The sequence below is a fragment of the Rana temporaria genome, chromosome 1, assembly GCF_905171775.1.
Source record: "Rana temporaria chromosome 1, aRanTem1.1, whole genome shotgun sequence".
Taxonomy (NCBI): domain Eukaryota; kingdom Metazoa; phylum Chordata; class Amphibia; order Anura; family Ranidae; genus Rana; species Rana temporaria.
In genome coordinates this window covers 148,637,142-148,660,906 of record NC_053489.1, presented here as the reverse complement: position 1 = coordinate 148,660,906, position 23,765 = coordinate 148,637,142, and the positions used below count along the sequence as shown (strand labels likewise).

At 45.6% G+C, this 23,765-nt stretch overlaps 1 protein-coding gene and 1 non-coding gene across 3 annotated transcripts in view; both read right to left on the bottom strand.

Annotated features, from left to right (window-relative positions):
- Positions 1–23,765, bottom strand: part of HSD17B4 (hydroxysteroid 17-beta dehydrogenase 4) — a 427,477-nt gene that overhangs the window by 212,084 nt on the left and 191,628 nt on the right. For both annotated transcript variants that reach the window (XM_040344026.1, XM_040344036.1), the window contains exons 12-14: positions 15,690–15,793; positions 3,491–3,727; positions 2,877–2,928 (exon numbers count right to left, since the gene is read on the bottom strand). In XM_040344026.1, the coding sequence (XP_040199960.1) occupies positions 2,877–2,928; positions 3,491–3,727; positions 15,690–15,793 (393 nt within the window). The remainder of the gene's footprint in view (positions 1–2,876; positions 2,929–3,490; positions 3,728–15,689; positions 15,794–23,765) is intronic.
- Positions 16,201–16,384, bottom strand: LOC120925129. The gene has a single exon (XR_005746549.1). It is a non-coding gene; the product is annotated as a U2 spliceosomal RNA (small nuclear RNA).

Genomic DNA, 23,765 nt, shown 5'->3' with positions numbered 1-23,765 from the left:
AATGCCGCATACACACGATCGGTTAAACCGATGAGAATGGTCTGATGGACCGTTTTCATCTGCCAAAACCGATCATGTGTGGGCGCCATCGGTTAGTTAACCATCGGTTTAAAAAAAAGGCAACTTGTTTTAAAATTAACCGATGGATTCCTAACTGATAGGACAAAACCGATCGTTAGTAGGCACGACCATCGGTTAAAAATCCATGCATGCTCAGGATCAAGTCGACGCATGCTTGGAAGCATTGAGCTTCGTTTTTGTTCAGCACGTCGTTGTGTTTTACGTCACCGCGTTCTGACACGATTGGTTTTTTAACCAATGGTGTGTAGGCTCGACGGACCATCAATCAGCTTAATCAGTTAACCGATGAAAGCGGTCCATCGGTCCGTTCTCATCGGATGGACTGATCGTGTGTAAGCAGCATAAGTTTCACCTTTGTAAATAAAATATGAAATAAATTCACATTGTTTTGCAGGTAAAAAAAATGTGCATTTCTGATTTATTTTACTAGGAGCCTGCCAAGCAATGCACCCATGATCAGTAGATCACGGGCTCTTGCAGTCGGTCTGTGTAAGCTGTCTGCTTGTACCTTGTATGGGCAGGCAGCTACATTAAAAAGGAACAATAAACTACCTAGAGTGCTCAACAGTGCCCTGGTAGTTCATCGAGAACTACAAGCCGACAGCTACAAAGGGTGTTGGTACTTGTAGTTCTCCCATTCACAGATCTCTGTGAATAAATGCATGATGCGGTCACATTTTTTTTAGAAAGTGCGACAGCGATTTTGGGAAGATCATCTCCGGCTCGCTGTCACTAGAGGCGGCGGGTCAGGGAGAGGCTGCAGCAGTGGGAGCACTTTACATGTTCCACCCTTAAAATGGGAAGAATGTAATATATTCCCAAAAGGTGAAGTTATCCTTTAAATTAGACGTTATGTAGAAAGATTGCACTCAAAGAAAAGAGTGAAAAAAGAAAACTTCTACGGGAGCAAGTAACATCGCTCTGTGTTTAACCGCTTTAAAAAACAGCACTGGGATAGCGGATTTTCATTCCAGTGCTGTTTTAAAGTAGTAGTGGAGTCCACTTTTATCTTGTACCTACAGGTATGAATATAAAAAAGCTTACCTGTAGGTAAAGAAAGTATCTCCTAAACATGCACCATTTAGTGTAGCAGGCGGCAGTGTGAATGGTGCATGCGCACTGTGCCATTAATGGACTGCACACTTGAGTATGCCGTTCATAAAGAGTGCTGTGCCGCAATGGTGGCTCCCGCACACATGCATGGGAGTGACGTCATCACAGCTTGGCCATTCAAACAGCTGGAGGCCGTGAACCCGGAAGGAAAACAGGGTGAAGACGGAATTACTGACAGTGCTGACTAACCGTTTACTATCGCTTTAAAATGGCACATGGGAATCAGAGACCCCTGTGAATCTTGGTGGGGGTGCAGGTTTTATGTGACAGTCGGCATCCAGTACTAAGGCTAGGTTCACCCATGTGCGGGCCACAGTTTGCTCGGGCATGAGAGCCCATTCATTTGAATAGGCTGCTGTGGCCAGCAACACGCAAGGAAAGAAGTCCCTGAACTATTTTTAAAATCACAGCTCGCACGAGAACCAAGGTTCCCACTACGGGTGTGATTTCTAGTGCGGGCACATTCCATTGGATTATTGGTCCTGCTTTTCTCTGTGTGGGTAGTTGCAACTGCCAGCATTTGTGCGGGTCCTGCAGTGGCACCACCCACACAGATGCGAACCTAGCCTCAGCCCAGGAGGTCAAACAATCAATTTCTAAGCATCCACAATGACAAGTGATTAATAAAAACCTGTAAAAAAAAAAAAAAAAAAAAGTCAAGTTTGGCCTTGCCCTTTCCCATGCTATTGGTCAGTAAGGCCAACAATCACATTAGAAGACTTGTAGTAGGTTCAGTAGTTGAGAGTGAAAGGATACAAGTTTACCTTTAACATGGAAGTTTGACATCTGAATAGAAAAACAGATGCCTATATCTGCCAGATTTTTAATGGTGCCTGTGGCCCCGTTTGGGAGATTCACCCCATTTGTCATGTTAACTATTATCAATGCGAGTGAAAGAAAATTCCAGATATTGGGTTGTCACCAGAACAGCAAAAGGAGGGGAATCTTCCAAATTCTAATGATCAGGGATTCCCTCATTTTGATAGGTTCTCCTCTCACTTACCATTTTGGTTATGGGATAGGAAATTTCATCATTGGGACCAATAGAGAAAAAACAACTGAGAGGGGTTATAACCCTCTCCTACTCCATTCAAATTAAAAGCTGAAGTTCTAATGTAAAGATTTTAACATGCAGGCTGCATTTAATATTATTACTCATGATGACTAGCCTGGGCTTATGACAGCTGTAAAGCCCAACTCTGGGAAAGTTTAAAATGATCCTTTACCGTGGGGCTGCACCCGCGGGGTTAATAGCTCATTTTGTCTCGGGGAGTGGAAAAAGGCTTTTACTTACCTGATTATCTACTTTCCTGGAAAACTGTGCTCCCCCATTCTCTGAAGTTGGACTGACCCTACGAGTCATCATGTCTAATGCAGGGCTATAAACCTTGCTTTGATCCTGATTAGGTCAGGACCCTAGACTGCTGGAGCTAGGGGGAGAAGAAGCTGTGGGGACCATTTTAGCTGTGGGGAGGAATGGAGGACTGGTTAAGTAAATCTTTTTTTCTCCTCCAACAAAACGAGCAATTAACCCTTGCAGTGCAGACACAGCCACTCTGCAAGGGAAGATGTTTTAGTTGCCTGGAGTTGGGCTTTAAGTATGATGAAATAGCTTAAAAAAAGCAACCACAGCAAAAAGCCTCATTTATTAATAGGTTGTACTAAAAGGAAAAGATTCTCACCTGATGTCGGGATAGGCTTGTAGATTTCAAGGTACTGCTCTCCATGAAGAACCTGGTCATAAAAAACACATTTTATTAAGCTTTTAATAAGCATTAATACAGGACCACGTCTGATATTTCCCTAACTATAACCCAGATCTAAAAAATATGTTCAAGTTTAAGTAGATCTAACCCTTCCAAATATGCACTTCCCATTGTTTGATTGAACCTTGGTCCCTATAATACTCTGTGCATCATTCAGTTATACGGTAAGATACTGTGTGCACAAGTTTGTAAATACCAGCACTGTTCATTTCTAAATGTATTTAGCATGCTAGGAGCTGCCGCAGAACACAAAAGGCCAAGAAAGCCATTCATTAAACATGGCATCAGGCTTTCTCTGCCTAGACCTAGCACATAATAAAACAAAGAACATTGGAATACGTTTGTATATTTAAAGTAAATTGTGTTCCTTCTACAATGCCCTCTGTCCTATTAGTCCACTGCTAAATCAGTAGCTTTAAATGAAAGCCCTAAAGCAGGACTAGGATTATGTTTTAGCACAAGCACAATTTTTTTTTTTTTGCTTTGTTTAATTAACACAGGGTAAAAAGCCAATAGAGTACACAACTTACTCGTGTAAAATCTATATTCAGCCCTGGGACTGAGGAAAGCCCTCCACCCATGAAGGCAGCCTGGGATAAAATGACTCCAAATGAGGGCAAGCAGGCAAACTCATCGCTGTTTTCAAACAGGAACTTGAGATGATCCGGGTCTTTGGTGGACATGCCCACTCCCAGAGCATAGAGAATAGGCTGGATATGAGTGTAACTGTACACTGTAGAAGGTAACTTCTGTCCTATAGCCAGGGCCTATTAAAATGAAAAAGAACAAAATGAAAACAATACAAAACCACAATGCAGGTTACCAATAATACACACATTAACAATTTATCCAAATTTAGCAGCTATTTATCTGAAGCGGAGAGCAAATACAGGGGTTGTCATTGTTGACGCTCTTCTTTTTTCAGTCACGACACCCTTTAAAATAATGGACAATCTCGAGGCACCCCATTCTAAAAATGTAAAAAAAACGAAACCAATAGTTTTACAAAACAAAACATCCACACACGTAAAAAGGACACCCAACATTAGAGGGAATTTATTCTTACAAAGCAAATACACCTTTGTACGCTGGTAGTGACTAGTATTCCAATGTTTCTCTTCTGTCTCAGTTGCTCACTCTCATTCAGCTAGTGTTGGATCAGTAGTGATGGAGAGGGGCAGGGAGAGGCAAACATGGATGCTGTGCAGGCGCCCAATGTCTTCCTTACCAACCAATGATGTTGTTGGGATGCTGTCGGCTAGAAGGTTATTTTTGGGAAATTTTGAGGGAGGCATTTTTTCAAAGCACCCTTGAAGAAACCTGAAGGCACCCTGGTTGAAAAATTCTGGCCTGGATGAAATGTTCCTCTAATGCAAGGGTGTCCAAACTTTTTTCAAAGAGGGCAAGATATGATGAAGTGAACATGCGTGAGGGCCGACCATTTTGCCTGACCTTCTTTGAACCATAAAAATTTGGTCTAAGTGCGTTCGTCCGAGCACCAATTTTTGAAAAAGGAATATTCGGCCGTGAGAGCAAACGATAGTGCCGTCATGTAATGATCAATAAATCATTCAATGGACATAAATTAATCATTAGTTTGTTCGTTTTTTCACATATACCTAGTGAAAACAGTTTGGACGGGAAACGCATTAACCTTTAAATTTATCGTTTGGCAGAAAATTTCCAAATTTATTCTTAGGATGTTTTTGAGCCGAAAAAAAAACCCCAAACTGATTTGTGCCCATTAACTGGCCGAAAGCAAACTGTCAAAATGACCGAATTTCGGCAGATTTTTCGTATAGTGTATGGCCAGCATTACCCTCAGCAAACAAAGACCCTTCCACGTCAAGGTACAGTACAGGCAGTAATGTTAGGTCAGAAAAAATAAAGAAGCAAATGAAAAAATAAAGAAAGAGGTAAACTCAAGTGTTTGAATACATTATTTTTTTTCCAAGAGAACCCCAAACCTACATCAATAATGAATTCTAAACAGTGCTTGGTTGATGACACACTTGATCACCCACTCCTTCCTACTGGTCATTATATAATATAGGTGAGTATCCCTGACCAATAGGGTAGTTCAGGTGTGGGCAGACAATAAGTCTTTATTAAGGTAAAACTAAAGGCAAAATGTTTTCTGCAACTTTGGATAGAGTGGACTACAACACCTGTCAGTTTTTATTGCTATCTGTACCTCAATTAGGGACATTAACCCCCTCCATTAGTCATGTTTATCATTAGCGTTGAAAGTAAAAGTATAAGAAAATCCCACATTTTGGATTGTCCCCAGGAAAGAAATATTGGGGACACATGTTCTGATGGCCTGAGGGTCCCGAAGGGATTCCCTTAAAGCGTTTTTTGTCCACCCCCCCCCCCAAAAAAAAGCATGTTATACAGCACAGTGCTTGTCATTTGGCCCCTTGCATCACTTGTAATACCTGTCTGATCCTGCCAGTTTCTACCCTCCCCGATGTATGCCGACTCCGATCTATCAGGGCTGCTGCGCTCTGACAATGAGTCAGTACGTGCCTCCATCATACACAGCCCAGCTCTGTCTGTGTCCTCTCCCCCCTTCCCTCTCTGAGTGTCTGCTTGTGTCATCCACTCCTTCTGCTCTCATAGTTAACAATAAAAGCCCCCATCCCCTCTGTATTATAACAATATGTTCCCCTGTGTCTCTGTTATATCACAAAAATGTTAGTCTGTACTGATAACACACCGCCTTTCTGCAATCATGCGACTCCTCCGCGGTTGATGTCAGTGGTAGTGCTCGGCCCCGCCCACTTGAACTGCCAGCTAGGCAGAGTACACAAGAGAGGAGGCAACTGATCACAGGAAGACGCTGTGTTATCAGTACAGATAAGCATATTTATTATATAACACAGACACAGAAGAACATATTGTTATAATACCGAGGGGATAGGAGCATTTTATAGAAGTGGCTCAACACTTTAAATTGCAGAGATTTCCTTTCACTTCCTGTTTTGGCTGTGAGACAGGAAGTAAATCTTTCCAACGGGGCACAGATGGCAAAAAGTAAACCAACAGGGGTTATAAACCCTTAGCTGTTCTATCCAAAAAAAAAAAAAACGTTGCCCATGTTTCTACTGTCATTTAATTTTAGAGGCATTCATTGTACACTTAAAACAAACTACTGTAAACAACCACTACACAGTTCAGAGAGTTTATCAATTTTAATGTCCATCTATGGGGAAACCAAATAATCATTCCTTGTAGTGGGGCTGCACCCACACTGAAAAGGCTAAATTCTCATTTACAACTAGATTACCAGGAAAAGCACTTTTACTTACTCGATCTCTGCAACAACGGCAGCGTGTGCTTCCCTATACCCTCACTTGTGAACTGTCCCTTGCATAGTATTACATTATATCAGCGGACCTGCAACCACTAGAGCATGGGGGGGGGGGGGGCTGTAGGGACCAGTCCAACCATGTGGAGGGGGGCATGTAGGAGCAGATGATCGGGCAAATAGAACACATTTTTTTTCAGTACCCTAGACCTAAATGAACATTCAATCCTTGCCGTTCAAGGGCAGCCCCACTGCAAGGGAGTTTTGTTTTCCCTGCAGTTAAGCTCATAAGCTTTGTACACACGATCGGACTTTCCACAGACAAAGCCTCTGACTTCTGTCCAAAGGACGTTGGCCAAAAACTTTTCTTGCATACAAAGAGCACACAATTGTCGGCCAACAAACACAAACGTGGCTACGTACTACGTAGTTTTTCAGCTCTTTAGCGCCACCCTTTGGGCACCTTCTGCTAATGTTGTGAAAATCTGACAACTGTCCGATGGAGCGTACAAAAACGGTCGGATTTTCCGCCAACAGCCTGTCATCACACAATTCCCGTTGGAAAATCCAATCATGTGTACGAGGCTTTAGGCTCCATGTACACTGGCTTAAAAATCTCTGCTTCTGCAGGAGTTTTGTTTTCTGCCTGTAGAAGCTACTCAATGTTATCCTATATGTCCATGCACACTAGGACGATTACATGCATATTCTGAGTTCAACGTTTAGAGATGAAAAGCCCTGCGCAAACTGTTGGCGCTATATAAATCCTGTATAATAATAATAATAATAATAGAGAAAGGAAAAAATAAATCTTTTGGTTTGTGTTTCTGATTGGAGTTTACTGACAGAAAGAAAGGCAAAACTCTCCTAAACTTAGTACAAAAAATGTTCTATATGAGCGGTTTTTTTTTCTGCCAAGGGAACTGGCATTATTTAAGCCCAGTGTGCATGAAGCCTTTAGAGGTCATTACTGCAAATGATAGGTTAGTGTTACAAATGACAGTAAGCACTCATGATGCATGCCCCATTTCAGCTGGAATGTAGAAACGAGATACAAATAAAGATTTCAAGAAATTACACCCTTGAAGTGACAAACAATTTTTATGTCTTTTGAAGCAAGACATATATAAACAAAAGGTTATACATGGTTGCCCGTAGTGTTTCTTTTAGCAGACAGTTCCACACTATTGTCAATTTACAAATTAAGGCCCAGATTCTCAAAGGAGATACGACGGCGTATCTCCAGATACGCCGTCGTATTTCTGAGTCGTCGTATCTATGCGCCCGATTCATAGAATCAGTTACGAATAGATTTGTATTAGATCCGACCGGGGGTAAGTCTCTTACGCCGTCGGATCTTAACTGCATATTTACGCTGGCCACTAGGAGCGTGTATGCCAATTTACGCCTAGAAATATGTAAATCAGCTAGATACGCGAATTCACGAACATACGCCCGGCCGACGCAGTACAGATACGTCGTTTACGTTAGGCTTTTCCCGGTGTAAAGTTACCCCTACTTAATGAGGCGTACATGCGGCGTACCAATGTTAAGTATGGACTTCGTTCCTGCGTCGAATTTTGAAAATTTTACATGGTTTGCGTAAGTCGTCCCTGAATGGGGCTGGACGTCATTTACGTTTACGTCGAAACCAATACGTCCTTGCGGCGTACTTTGGAGCAATGCACACTTGGATATGTCCACAGACTGCGCATGCGCCGTTCGTAAAAAGCGGCATTAACGTGGGGTTACATAACATTTACATAACACACGCCCACATCTTCCAAATTTGAATTAGGCGGGCTTACGCCAGCCTATTTACGCTTCGCCGCCGCAACTTACGGAGCAAGTGCTTTGAGAATACTGCACTTGCCCGTCTAAGTTGCGGAGGCGTAACGTAAATAGGATACGCTACGCCCGCACAAAGATACGCCGATCTACGAGAATCTGGGCCTTAGATAATAACAAAATCTGTCTACATGCTCCAGGCTTTGAACACACATTTCTTTGTGCACAGAAGCATACATTGTATTGAATACTGTATATGAAAAAAAAAAACACAAGCTTTGAAGCCCCACAAACTCCCATGTGACATGCACAATTGTTGTGCAGAACATCTGTCACAGCAATATTCCGATAAAGAACAGCTGAAGACTGGAACAGTAGTTTATACTCGTAGCAGTGAGCTCAATAATTAAGCAAATTTCCTTCCAGGATTCACATACTGGGAGAGGAAATTGCTTGGAGGTTGTGAGTCACCTTTATTTACAGAAAAGGATGTCTGTACGAGTTCCTAGCATATTATGCTTTAAAACCTTCAGGGGCAGAATGGACCTTTATCAAGAAACCATTAAACAGGAAAAAGAAAAAAAAAGAAAAATAATAATAATTAAGATTTTATTTCTACGACTGAACCTGTGGAGCTCACACTGCAAGATTCACATTGAAAAACACTTCCAATAGGACAGGATGTGAGATGCATGGAATCAGTCCTAGGTTATCTAGGGGCACACATGATAAAAAGCCTCCCTAAAGGAAAATTACAGTATATTTTCAGTATATACAAATCATGAGTGACTACTATGAAGATGTTTGCACGCATGAACATTGCAGCGCTTTCGTGAAAGTCTTTCATTTTGCTACACATCATCATAAGCTGACCAGCTGTCCTATTTTGGTCCCTTTCCCTGCCTTATTTCATAAAGCCATGCGTTACGTGCTTTTACAAGGCATTTGCAAAGCCTTTAGCAAGCTATTAATGTACCATTCAGCACTACTTGAAGCTTGTTGAGAGCCTACTAAAGCGTGCTAGCAGCTTGTTTACAGTGACAATCAGCACTCCCTTTAAAGATGTGTATAATATTTCCAAAGGAGCTGAAGGGCACTTTAAAGGCCCAGAGAAAGCCCCTTTAAACTTGCTGAAAGTTTTGCAAAAGCTTGCGGAATGTTTCATAAAAGCTTGCTATTCACATTGCTCCTATACAGGCTGAAACCCATGTGAAACAGGCCTTTAAAAAGTGTTTGCTTTGCTTGACGTTGCTGTGTGGCAAAAACATTGCTACATGTGGAATCTGGGAAGCGATGAAGCTCGTCAGCTCTTTCCAAGTCTATGGTAACACGCCGTAAGAACCTACTGGCAGAGATGATCTCCACTTTAGGACCAACCGCCGTCATTTAACGGCGGCACAATGGTTCTCCTGCGCAAATCGTCGTTGGTGTATGGCGGCTCAGTTGCGGATGGGCGGCGCAACCAACGGAGTGTGACCGCTGGTCGGGAGGACGCGATGTCCTCCGGCAGCCCGTGACTGTCTTGTACAGGCAGAAGGGGGAGAAACAAGGCATTTCCTCGTTATGGCAGGAATCCACTGTTCCCAGTGGTTGGGAACAGTGATCTCTGTCATGTCCCAGTAAGCCCCCCCCCCCCCCCCAGTTATAAACACTCATAGGGAACAGAGTTAACCCCTTGATTACCCTGGTGTTAACCCCTTCCCTGCCAGTGACATTTATACAGTAATCAGTGCATTTTTATCTGTATAAATGTCAATGGTCCCAAAAAAAGTTTCAAAGTATCTGATCTGTCCGCTGCAATGTCGCAGTCCCGCTAAGAAAAAAAAATCGTTGATCACCACCATTACTAGTAAAAAAAAAAAAAAAAGGAAAAAGAATAAAAATGCCATAAATATATTCCCTATTTTGTAGACGCTATAATTTTTGTGCAAACAAACCAATCAATATACGCTTATTGCGATTTTTTTTCCTTTACCAAAAATATGTAGAGGAATACATATCGGCCCATCAAATGCAGCCTCATGGTGCCCATCAAATGCAGCTCACTGTGCCCATCAAATGCAGCCTCACTGTGCCCATCAAATGCAGCCTCACTGTGCCCATCAAATGCAGCCTCACTGTGCCCATCAAATGCAGCCCCTCCTGTGCCCCATGTCCCAGTCTGCAGTCCCTGTCTGTGGGAAGGTGTGTTGTTGATGCTCGGTACGGTACCTTCGATGATAGCAAGATATCCATGAATGCCATCAGCATGCAGGGTCTGTTCTCGTTTTGGATGGGGGGGGAGCCAAAAAGAACAGGGGTGGAGAGCACGAGAGGCTGAGGGGATGGGGGGGCTGGAGAGCACTAAGGGGGGATTTTGAGAGCACTGGGGGGGGGCAGAAAGAACAGGGGTGGAGAGCACGGGGCTGGAGAGCACTGGGGGGTACAAAAAGCAGGGGGGAGAGCAATGGGGGGAGCTTGAGAGCACCAGTGGGGGCCAGAAAAAACAGGGGTGGAAAGTACTGGGGGCTGAAGAGCACTGGCGGGGTTAGAGAGCACATGGGTGGGGGCAAAATGCAGGGGGCAGTGGAGAGTAAAGGGGCAGGGAGCGGAGAGCACATGGGTGGGGGGAAAAACAGGGGCGGAGAGCACTGGGGGGGGGGGGAACAGGGGCGGAGAGCAGAGCACTGGGAGGGAAAAACAGGGGTGGAGAGCAGAGCACTGGGAGGGAAACGGGCAGAGAGCACTGGGGGGGAAAAACGGGCAGAGAGCACTGGGGGGGAAAAACGGGCAGAGAGCACTGGGGGGGAAAAACGGGCAGAGAGCACTGGGGGGGGGAAAACAGGGGCGGAGAGCACTGGGGGGGGGGGGGAACAGGGGCGGAGAGCAGAGCACTGGGAGGGAAAAACAGGGGTGGAGAGCAGAGCACTGGGAGGGAAACGGGCAGAGAGCACTGGGGGGGAAAAACGGGCAGAGAGCACTGGGGGGGAAAAACGGGCAGAGAGCACTGGGGGGGAAAAACGGGCAGAGAGCACTGGGGGGGAAAAACGGGCAGAGAGCACTGGGGGGGGGAAAAACGGGCAGAGAGCACTGGGGGGGAAAAAACGGGCAGAGAGCACTGGGGGGGAAAAACGGGCAGAGAGCACTGGGGGGGAAAAACGGGCAGAGAGCACTGGGGGGGAAAAACGGGCAGAGAGCACTGGGGGGGAAAAACGGGCAGAGAGCACTGGGGGGGAAAAACGGGCAGAGAGCACTGGGGGGGAAAAACGGGCAGAGAGCACTGGGGGGGAAAACGGGCAGAGAGCACTGGGGGGGGGGGAACGGGCAGAGAGCACTGGGGGGGGGGGGAACGGGCAGAGAGCACTGGGGGGGGGGGAACGGGCAGAGAGCACTGGGGGGGGGGGGGAAACGGGCAGAGAGCACTGGGGGGGGGAAACGGGCAGAGAGCACTGGGGGGAGGGAACGGGCAAAGAGCACTGGGGGGAGGGAACGGGCAAAGAGCACTGGGGGGAGGGAACGGGCAAAGAGCACTGGGGGGGGGAAACGGGCAGAGAGCACTGGGGGGGGAAAACGGGCAGAGAGCACTGGGGGGGAAAACGGGCAGAGAGCACTGGGGGGGAAAACGGGCAGAGAGCACTGGGGGGGAAAACGGGCAGAGAGCACTGGGGGGGGGGAACGGGCAGAGAGCACTGGGGGGGGGGGGGAAACAGGCAGAGAGCACTGGGGGGGGGGGGGAAACAGGCAGAGAGCACTGGGGGGGGGGAACGGGCAGAGAGCACTGGGGGGAGGGAACGGGCAAAGAGCACTGGGGGGAGGGAACGGGCAAAGAGCACTGGGGGGGGGGAACGGGCAAAGAGCACTGGGGGGGGGGGGAACGGGCAAAGAGCACTGGGGGGGAAAACGGGCAGAGAGCACTGGGGGGGGAGAAACGGGCAGAGAGCACTGGGGGGGAAAAGAGGGGCGGAGAGCACTGGGGGGGAAAAGAGGGGCGGAGAGCACTGGGGGGGAAAAGAGGGGCGGAGAGCACTGGGGGGGGAAAAGAGGGGCGGAGAGCACTGGGGGGGAAAAGAGGGGCGGAGAGCACTGGGGGGGAAAAGAGGGGCGGAGAGCACTGGGGGGGAAAAGAGGGGCGGAGAGCACTGGGGGGGAAAAGAGGGGCGGAGAGCACTGGGGGGGGGGCAGGGGTGGAGAGCACTGGGGGGGGACAGGGGTGGAGAGCACTGGGGGGGGAGAACAGGGGTAAAGAGCACTGGGGGGGGGGAGAACAGGGGTAAAGAGCACTGGGATGGTAGCTGGAGAAGGATGGGGAGATCAGGGGGGGGGGCAGAAAGAACAGGGGTAGAGAGAACTGTGGGGGGGGGGCTGGAGAGTGTGGTGGGGGAGAACACTGGGGCTGAACTTCAAGGAGAACCTGATAGGAGAAGCAGGGGGCTGCATATAGAGGAAATGAGCTGTCTATATTCCTCCATAAAGCCGCGGAATGCTCTATTCTCCTCCTCTCCCTCCAGCAAGCATTCAGCGGTTGTATGGAGGAATATAGAAAGCTCAATTTCTCTATATGCAGCCACCCTGCCAAATCTGATCCTCCTATTAAGCACCTCGGCGGGCTGTACGGCGGGCATGACATCTCCTGTGTATCATCACGGAGCTGGCTGGCTGGGTCTGTGTTGGGCGATGACGCTGTAACACGGTCCTGCCCCCCTAGATCGGCTCGTGTGATAGAATCAGCGTTCAGCCTATCACACGAGCCGGTTTAGGGGGGCGGGACCGTGTTACAGCGTCATCGCCCAACACAGACCCAGCCAGCCAGCTCCGTGATGATACACAGGAGAGAGGGGACATGGAGCACTGTAGCCCCGCAACTGAAACCGGCCACAGGACAGGCAGCCTACCGGGAAATCTCCGGATATCCCGGTAGACCAGTCCGGCCCTGGCTACATGTGGAGTCTGGGAGTGTTGTCAACTCCTTCCATTAAAGTCTATGGAAACGCACCATAAACCTGCCTGTAGCGTTTGCAGCACATTTATCACTCTTTTACAGTGTGTTTGACAAGTGTTTATAAGATATCGGTGAGATTGAAAAAAAAAAAAAAAAAAAAAAACACTTGGAGGGCACCCTAAATGCACTAGTAATTTTAACTAGTCCAAAATGTGTGTTAACACTAGACGCAATGATTCACTTTAGTGTCCATGTTAGCATTTCTTTTAAGTGTGAAATTTGCCTTATATAGTTAGCTGGAGTTCAGCTTCAACTTGTTAGGTCAATCTAAATGTGCTAGTTGCTGTCCAAGGGTGTCTTTATTGCTCGTTTACCCAGAATGCAGACACCCCAAGACAGGACATGTGTTACTGGTAAAATGAAATATATTACAACTTTTGGCTTTTGGTTGAAGGGCCAGTTCACACTGCTGCGTGGTGCAAGATCGCATGTGATTCGCACCACACTGCAGTGAAAATGACATTCTATGTCCATGCATTCAAACCAAACTCGCACAGGGCCATTTTTTTTAGTCCGCCGCAGAATCGGAACACATAAGTGTGAGTATCCGATTCCTGTCTGATCACACTGCGATATGCAAACTGATTTGGAGGTGTCATTAACTTTCAATTGACATTCCCAGCAATTTGCATAGGGCAGTGTTAACTGCCGCCAAAAAACATGTGATGCGGGAACCTGCAGTGGATTTACAGGGTTCCCACATCGCATCAGTGTGAACCGCCCTAATGTCTGGTGCAAATGCACATCTAGGCCGTCTACTATCCCGGCAAGATCCAGTTTGTCATCTTCTTTCCAGAAAGTAGTGGACACCTTTACATGGCATCTTCAATTTCTTGGCATTCTCATAGAGAACAAAACATTATATAAAAACAAGCACTCCTATATTTCTAGAAAAGCATTTCATGTTGACAGATTTTGAAGGCTTAAAAAAATAATAATAATAATAATAATAATAATAATAATAATAATACGCATTTTGCTTTTTTGAACCTAAAAGAAAATGATCTTCAGTTGTGAATAAACAAATACTTATTCTTTAATAACCAATTATCAAATAAACATGCTTTAGCAAGCATGAAATAAGAAGGTTTCTAAAGCTGGCCATAGATTTAGTTGCTCTTTTTTTCCCTCTCCAGTCATAGGGCATAGCAGTAAAAAATTAACACAAGCGAGGTGGATGGAGGAACTCCCCTATTCCCCCTCCCCACCCGATGCACTGCATTTTGACAGAGGGACTCTCTGCCGTCAGAAGACACTGAGGCTGCAGCTGCTGATCGACAAATTTTCCCAACATTACCATTTAACAAACAAATGGGAAAGGCCATACATGGATCAAAAATGTGTCCCTGCTAAACCAACCAAATGTCAATCCATCTACAGCCAACTCAAATATTATCAGAATTGTATGATAAAAAAAAAAAAAAAAATCAACCCGCTCTGCAGAAGCTGCTGTGACATGGGCGATTCCAATGCTGGTGACACATCAGCAGCATCAGAAGAATGGTCAAGGAGAGCCTTCCACTTACCTCTATGGAATCACTCCCTTGTTAGCCAAGAAATCTGTTGAATCTACTCAAGGGATGCCACCTTGCTGGCCTGGCTAGTAAACAAGATAAACATGTAAGCAGCCAGTTAGTGATCGTGTTACTGGTGATGTCTCCCGTGATGGGATCATTCATTTGACATAACCCTAATGGGTAGTGAGTTCTTCTTCGGCTAGGTCTAAACCACATTTTGCGCATCAGATGAGGAACATTCAGCGCAGGGTGAAAATGCCCTCCTGCATAGAGTCTCACTGAGTGAACACTGTCACCCTATGGCCAGAAGTCCGTCAGCAGGCTGTGAATGGATTTAGGCACAACTACAGCCAATGCAATCCTGAAGACTTAAGCCTCGTACACATGGCCGGGAATCCCATCAGGAAAAAAACGTTGGGATTCCTGGCAAGCTTTCCTTGCTCGCCGAGTGTACACACGGGCCGTTCAAAAGAACCATTGTTCTTTTGAATGGCAAGAATGCGTTGATGTCATCGAATACGACGAGCATGCGCTCCTCACATTCAATGCCGCCGCTACATCTTGCTACACCCTACACTGCCCTTGTATGCGTCAAAGTCTTTTCGAGCATGCGCGGGTTTACCTGGAGACAGGTAAGCATACACACGCTCCGTTTTCTCGGCAGGAAACACTCTGCCAAGAATCCCAACGAGAAAAGTTTTCCCGACGAGAAACCTTACACACGCACGGTTTTCTCTGCAAACAGCTCTCCCAGCAGCTTTCTTGCCAAGAAAAACGTGCGTGTGTACGAGGCTTAAAAGAATTAGCCTAAGCATATTCAATAGAGAGTAAATCAGCAGGTTTTTATTTTTTAATTTGGCTTAACACTGGTTTGCACTAGATTTATAAAGTCAACCAAAATTTTTGTTATCCTTTAGCCAATTTATGAAAGCTTTATGCATGCATTCACATTATATATAGAGAAATAAACTTGTTATAAAGAGATGTGATCAAAATAAGAAGCAAGAATGAAAACAAAAGGTCAAGATACTGAGGGTCCTGGAGCTCTCCAGCAGGAAAATGAAAAGGCGGCACCTTGACTGAGTAACACACTGAATATTTATTACTGGAAGAATGAAAAATTGAAATATACTTACTGGGTCAATACCAGAGGATGAGGATTTCTGACTTGTGGGATTCATAGAAATTCCTTTTCCTGAGTCGATGTTTGACAAAACTTCATACAGTGTGCCAGTGGACTCTACCATTAGAAAAAATAAATATTAATCAAAACGTGTAAAAATAAAATAAATACATAGCAAAAAAAAATAATAATAATAGTAATAATAATAACATTTTTGCAGAGATCTTGGTGGTGGTGTCAGCACATTTTAGTATTTTGGCCAGAGGATCTCAGATTTATGCATGGGTATGCAAACAAGAGTTTAAGTTTACATAAGGAAGGTTTGGCGTTAGGTTTAGGTTACAAGGAGAGATCAGTGTCAGAGTTCTGGTTATGGATATAAGGAATGTTATTGTGAAAGGAGTAAGGGCCTAAGGCAGGACAACACTCTGCAGCTCAGTAAATACTACTAGTCCCAAAAGACAATTATATACTGCATGTTGTATATACTTTTTTTGGCTATGCATAAAAATGTTTATTTTTTTTATTTTTACATTAGTCCTGCAATACCAGGTCAATGCGTGGAGTGGACAGAGCATGCCCTTTTTCCATCTCCCTGTTCAAAAATGCATTTAATATTTGGTCCCCAAATAGGGGGACGTATCAGATATTAAACTGATGAGAACAGATATTACTCATATTTTAAGGATTTACATACACAAGAGGGGGGGGGGTCATAAATTGCTCTCATTACCATATGGAGTTACTTTCTCACCACATATCACTCAACCTGCTGCTATGGATATTATATTTAAATTACATTATCCTGTATAGCTAGGTTACCATGGGAGAGTTTCTGCAATAAGATAAAGCAAGTTATTCAGGGCCAAGTTGTTTCTATTTTGAGACATATCCTGCCATATAGCCAACGCAAATGAATAACACCAATTAGCTCACAACTATTACAAATAATCATTTGCAAGCTGCTCCAGTTTCAGCCAATTTCCAAATAAATTACACAGTTTAACACATAGTGACACAAGCATTCACAGTACATTTAAAAGCTACAAAACACGGAATTCAATGAAATGCAACATATCCAGAAACCTTTGTTTTTGTGCAATGGCAATTTAAAACCGGCCCTGGGTAACCTGAGGTAGTCTGAAGGTCTAGATGGTGGAGTATACCTAGATATGAGCAAGCCTGTCCATTAAACTAGGGGAATAAATCATTGTTTGGACTACAGGTTTAATCAATGGTACTGTAGTCTGAGAACTGAGAAAATTTTAAATTTTTGGGAAAAATAAGGTAATTTTAAAATTAATGGCAGCAACACATCTCAAAAAAGTTGGGACAGGGCAACAAAAAGTTGGAAAAGTACACCCCCAATTCCCCCAAAAATTGAGATCGGGCAATTTTTACCATGGTGAGGCATTTGCTCTTCTTTCAGCAATACCCTGTAAACATCTGGGAATTACAGAGACCAGTTGCTGGAATCTGGGGTTTATTGTCCCATTTTTGCCTGGGCATATGCTGCTCTTAAACCTGTATATATCTCCCAGATGTGCATCCTGCCTTCTGAATATATCTTTTAGATATGCAAGCTGCCCTCTCCTCTTTAGCCTGGAGGATGCAGCGCCTATGGTTGCCAAAAGTAGGTAAAGTTTAGATTTGTCTGAAAAGTTTTTGACTTTGCAACAGGTCATTTTAACTGCTTCATTATAACAGAAACAAAAGAAAAACTATTTTTTTTTCTTTTTCGGTCTTTTTCGGTCATCAGTCTTTTTCGTCTTTCCTTGTTTGTTTAGCGAAAAAACCCAGTGGTGATTAAATTCCACCAAAAGAAACGCTTTATCTGTTCCAAACAAAAATTATGATGATTTGCAATTTCACATTGAGGAACATTATTCTGAAATTGTTCACCTGTTTTTAGATGCAGCTTTTCACAGACTGGTAAACCTCTGTCCATCTTTACTTCTGAGACACACATTCTCCAATACCCAATCATGTTACTAACCTGTTGCCAATTAACCTATTAGTTGGAAAATGCTCTTCCAGCGCATCCTTGTTAGTACCACTGAGAGCCGGTTCACACACAGGCGGCACGACTTTGGGGGCGACTCGGCAAGGCGATCTCAAGGCGACTTGAGAGGCAACTTGCAAAATGACTTCAGTATTGAAGTCAATGCAGGTCGCCCCGAATCGCCCCCAAAGTCGTACAGGAACCCTTTTCTAAGTCGGAGAGACTTGCGTCGCTCCTATTAGAACAGTTCCATTGGCTACTGTGGACCGCGACTTGTCAGGCGGCTGAGTCGCCTGACAGGTCGCCCCAGTGTGAACCGGCTCTAAAGCCTCATACACATGATCGGATTTTCTGCAGACAAGGCGTAGGCTTTTGTCCGAAGGGCGTTGGCCATGAACTTGTATTGCATGCAAATGGCAAAGAATTGTTGGCCAACACAAAACTATGTGGTTTTTCAGCTCTTTAGCACCACACTTTGGGCAACTTCTGCTAATTTTGTGTTATGGTTAGCATTGCTTCTGAGCATGCGTGTTAGGATTTTTGCCCGACGGACTTAATAAAAATACACGATCAGAAAATCCAACAAGACACATTTGTTGCTGGAAAATTTTAAAGCATGCTAGCCAACATTTGTTGGTGGAAAATCGGACAATTGTCTGATGGAGCATACAAACGGTCGGATTTCTGTCATCACACAATTCTGATCACGTGTATGGGCTTTTACTTTGTTAGCTTTTTGTTGCGCTGTCCCAACTTTGAGACGTGTTGCTGCCATCAATTTCAAAATGACCTTTTTTTTTTCTTATGACTGAACATTGTCTCAGTATAAACATTTGATGCGTTTTCTGAGTTCTATAGTGAATAAAATATGGGTTTCTGATATTGAAAACTCATTGCATTCTATTATGTAGATTTTCACAGCATCCCAACTTTTATGTAAGGCCCCTTTACATTGAGGAGTTTTTCAGGCGGTAAAAATAGCGCTGCTATCCCGCCTGAAAAACTGCTTCACTGCAGACTCAATGTGAAAGCCCGAGGGTTTTTACACTGAGGCGATGCGCTGGCGGGAGACAAAAAAATCTCCTGTCAGCAGCATCTTTGGAGCGGTGAGAGGAGCGGCATGTATACCGCTCCTTCCCATTAAAAACAATACCGCCCGCAATGCGCTTTTATAGAGGCGCGTTGCGGGCGGTATTAACCCTTTATCGGCCGCTAGCGGGGGTTAATACCGCACCACTAGCCGCCGATTCCCACGGCAATCCCGGCGGTATAGCGCGGCTATTTTTAGCTGCGTTATACCGCCACCACGGCTCCCGCCCCAGTCTGAAAGGGGCCTAACTGGGTTCATATTGCACTTTGTAACATAGAGGCATCTTTAAAAATCCAAACAATGCAAGCAGATGGACATTGATGAAAAGGCGATTCCAGACACGAGTTAGCAGTCAGATACTGGGTGCTAAACAAACAATTGTCCAGTTAACATGTCTGTAAGCATTCTCCAAGTACCCATGTTTATTGAAGAAAGAAGGGAAGAAAAAAGCAATTGGTCTAAAAAATAAATAAATAAATATATGAATGTCATTAGGAGACATCTACTGCTACTAACAAACAGGACGATGGTTTCCCAACCGGACTAAAATTGGCAGGATCGAGTAACTTAACAGCCAAAGTCTCATCAAAATAACTGACAAGTAAACAGGTTTTATTCTCATTTAATACACACTACAAAAAAAAAAAAAAAATCTATAGAAGGTTTCCTCCTGCCAAAAGGAGCTTCATAAAAGGAAAAAAATTGCAGAACAAACATTCATATCATGCCTGCCGAGTCAATCAATGGCTGAAATAAAGCAATTAAACCGTGTACAATATACTGCAATCTCTGCGTGTTACACAAATCATCATTCTTCCAGAAAATTAAAAACACAACGGATAAATGGATTTCACAACCCCCAATGTCGTTTATTCTCTTAAAAGGAGGTGTATATTCAAATGGACCAGCAAATAAATGGTAAAAGAGGCTAAAAAGGAGTACTTGCCTTTCCTGAAGGCCACCTTAAGCTAGTAACATTGGTCATTCTCTGTCAAAGGTGAAGGTCAGTGTTTAGGCAGAAGTACTGACTGTTTAGCTCTGCATCAAAATCAAGAGTGAATTCACAATGGCACTTTGAACTGGTCCCGGGCCGTGGTTCAGCCCCCCGGGCCGAGTCATTTGATTACTGCGAGTGCTTCGAACTGTCATCACGCACCAGCCTGCCGGGGAGGTCCGGGGCTGTGTGGAACATTTGTTTGTTTTGCTTCTTATTTCATGTTATGCAAGTGCAACGATACTTTTAAATAAATGTTGTTTTAACGTAGAGCACCATGAAGCCTCTTCCTGGTATTACCCTCCATGTATGAGGGAATTGGTTGTTCTGCGAGCTGGTCGGTAAGTAGGATTGTTTTTTTTCCTGGGCATTCCCCAGGTTTTGTTGTTATCTGCTTTAGCCTTCCAATGCTACTTACTGCTATGGCCAGCTATAGATGGGGCGGTGGACATGTTTGTTTCACCTGTGGTGCTTGTATTGGTCCAGCAGCACACCAACACCTTGCAGCCATTGTGCTATATGCTGGGTGTTTGGTGTGCTCCTGCACCTTAAAGGAGGGGTGGCTCCCCTTCAGTCCACCTGCCCTCATCTATCCATTAGAATGCATGTGCCTCCATTGTGGGGACACTCATTGTTTAGTGTTAGGACCACAGATTACAGGGTGCCTTGGCACGGCTCTGTGGCTCACACATGCGTTTGCAAATGCATGCGGACAAAACCCCAGTTTTTAAACGCATACTGTTAGGTTAATTGCTGTTCTGCGAGCTGGTCAGTAAGCAGGCTTGGTTTTTCCCTGGGCATTCCCCAGGTTTTGTTATTACCCTCCATGTATGAGGGAAACTACAGCGGCATTCTTTATATGGATCCAGTGGGCACATGAGATACACGGTAATAAGTGGAGCAGTAGCCTTACACAGAGTGAACGACATTAAATGAGCTGATGAGTGGAATATCTCTGGTGAATGGAACCTGTAGGAGCGAGTTTGAGCTCTATTATCTGAGATTCAATCCTTCTCATGAGAGGCATGTGTTCATGTGGGGAAGGCACTTTACTGAAGCACCTTTTATGTGAATCACTCTTCATCAACTGAGCAAATTATTGAACTCTTTTCTTTTCCATTTTTACGGTGGACTGGATAAGCCGAAGGTTAGGTTTTCACCTTTAATTTTTAGACTTTCATTGTTTGATAACTAATGTCATTTTTAGATATACAAAAATAATATATTATATATACACACACATACATACATAATATATACACACACACACACACACACACACACACACACATATATATATATATATATATATATATACACACACACACACACACACACACACACACACACACACATACATACATACATACATACATATATATATATATATATATATATATATACATACAGGGCTCAAAATTTCAAGTCCTGAGCTACTAGCCAGGCCTCAAGAGTTACTCGCCACCAGTTGCCCCACCTAATTCATACACTGCCCTGCGCCTAAATGCACCCGTAAACACGCCCTCGTAGATTATCTCATGGAATGACAATGTTTTATGCAGAATCATGTTACAAAATTAAATATTACCAACAACAACTTTAACAAAATGGGACAGGGCACTGGGGGCAGACCAGAGGGACAGGGCACTGGGGGCAGACCAGAGGGACAGGGCACTGGGGGCAGACCAGAGGGACAGGGCACTGGGGGCAGACCAGAGGGACAGGGCACTAGAACTGGGTCTCTTCCCTATTCTCTTGCTGTCTCCTCTGCAACTCCCATCCATCCTCTCTCTCTCTCTCCCCCATTCATCTCATCATCAGGAGCCTGTGTGTGCGGCTCCACGCTTGCATGTCCCCACTTCCCCCTTTTATTCAGGCTGGCAGAGAGGAGAGGAGCTGCAGCACAGCGGGAGGGAATACAATCCAGCGCTGAGATCCACACAACTGCACAGCCATTGACACCATAGCACAGCGCACACTGACAGCGCACAGCACACATTGAGACCAGTCTGTTCACAGTGCTCAGGCTAAACTGTTGGACACCTACATAGAGCACAAGGAGAAAAAAACTGCGCAAACTGGAAGGCTGCCGCTCTCATGTCAGGGCAACTTTCAGTGAGCGCTGCACCGGAGTGGTAATTTTGGCAATCCTCCACCTCACTCATTACTTTCTGCCCTCCAGCTACATTGGTCGGGGCCCGGGGGAGGGGGGCAGGCTCAGAGAGGTCATACTGTTAGGTCCCATGGCTTAATGAGAATTGTAAGGAGAGCACCTGTGTACTGCTCTGCCTGTGCGCGGCTCACCAGACTACTTTTCCTGAGCATGCACCTTCCCTCTTCAGCCGCCAATCTCATCAGGACTCTAAGGCCTCATGCACACGAGACGCTGCTAAACTCGAGTTCAGAGGCATTTGGGCATTTTTTTCAACTGCCCCTGAACACATTTAATGTTATCCTATGTGTCCATGCACACAATCACGTTTTTTGGCGTTTCAAAGCAGTTGGGTTTAGGGCCGTTTTTCCAAACCCAAAATTTTGGGTTCAGAAGCATTCAGCTTTTGCGTTTTAGACGCAAATCGCGGCAAATCGCGGCAAAACGCGGTACCGGCGTTTTGCCGCGATTTCGTCTATAGGCGTTTTTAAAGGTGACCTATTTTTTTACATTAGAAATCTCAAAAATGATGGCAAATGATGAAAAACCATAAAAAAACATAAAAAATGTAATTGCTTGTATTGCATTGTGGACAATCCACAACTTGTGGCAGGTGACGTGGCCAGTGGACAATCCACAACTTGTGGCAGGTGACATGGCCAGGTGACGTGGCAAGTGGACAACCCACAACTTGTGGTAGGTGACGTGGCCAGGTGATGTGGCAGGTGACGTGGCCAGGTCACGTGGCCAGTGGACAATCCACAACTTGTGGCAGGTAACATGGCCAGGTGACGTGGCAAGTGTACAATCCACAACTTGTGGCAGGTGACATGGCCAGGTGACATGGCAAGTGGACAATCCACAACTTGCGGCAGGTGACGTGGCCAGGTGACGTGGCCAGTGGACAATCCACAACTTGTGGCAGGTGGGGTGGCCAGGTGACATGGCAGATGATGTGGCAAGTGGACAATACACAACTTGAGGCAGGTGATGTGGCAGGTGACGTGGCAGGTGACGTGGCCAGGTGACATGGCAAGTGGACAATCCACAACTTGTGGCAGGTGACGTGGCCAGGTGACATGGCAGGTGACGTGGCAGGTGGCGTGGCCAGTGGACAATCCACAACTTGTGGCAGGTGACGTGGCCAGGTGACGTGGCAGTTGACATAGCCAGGTGACGTGGCCAGTGGACAATCCACAACTTGTGGCAGGTGACGTGGCCAGGTGACGTGGCAGGTGACATGGCCAGTGGACAATCCACAACTTGTGGCAGGTGACGTGGCCAGGTGATGTGGCAGGTGACATGGCAAGTGGACAATCCACAACTTGCGGCAGGTGACGTGGCCAGGTGACGTGGCCAGTGGACAATCCACAACTTGTGGCAGGTGGGGTGGCCAGGTGACATGGCAGATGATGTGGCAAGTGGACAATACACAACTTGAGGCAGGTGATGTGGCAGGTGACGTGGCAGGTGACGTGGCCAGGTGACATGGCAAGTGGACAATCCACAACTTGTGGCAGGTGACGTGGCCAGGTGACATGGCAGGTGACGTGGCAGGTGGCGTGGCCAGTGGACAATCCACAACTTGTGGCAGGTGACGTGGCCAGGTGACGTGGCAGTTGACATAGCCAGGTGACGTGGCCAGGGGACAATCCACAACTTGTGGCAGGCGGCGTGGCCAGGTGACGTGGCAAGTGGACAATTCACAACTTGGCAGGTGACGTGGCCAGTTGATGTGGCAGGTGACGTGGCCAGTGGACAATTCACAACTTGTGGCAGGTGACGTGGCCAGTTGACGTGGCAGGTGGCGTGGCCAGTGGACAATCCACAACTTGTGGCAGGTGACGTGGC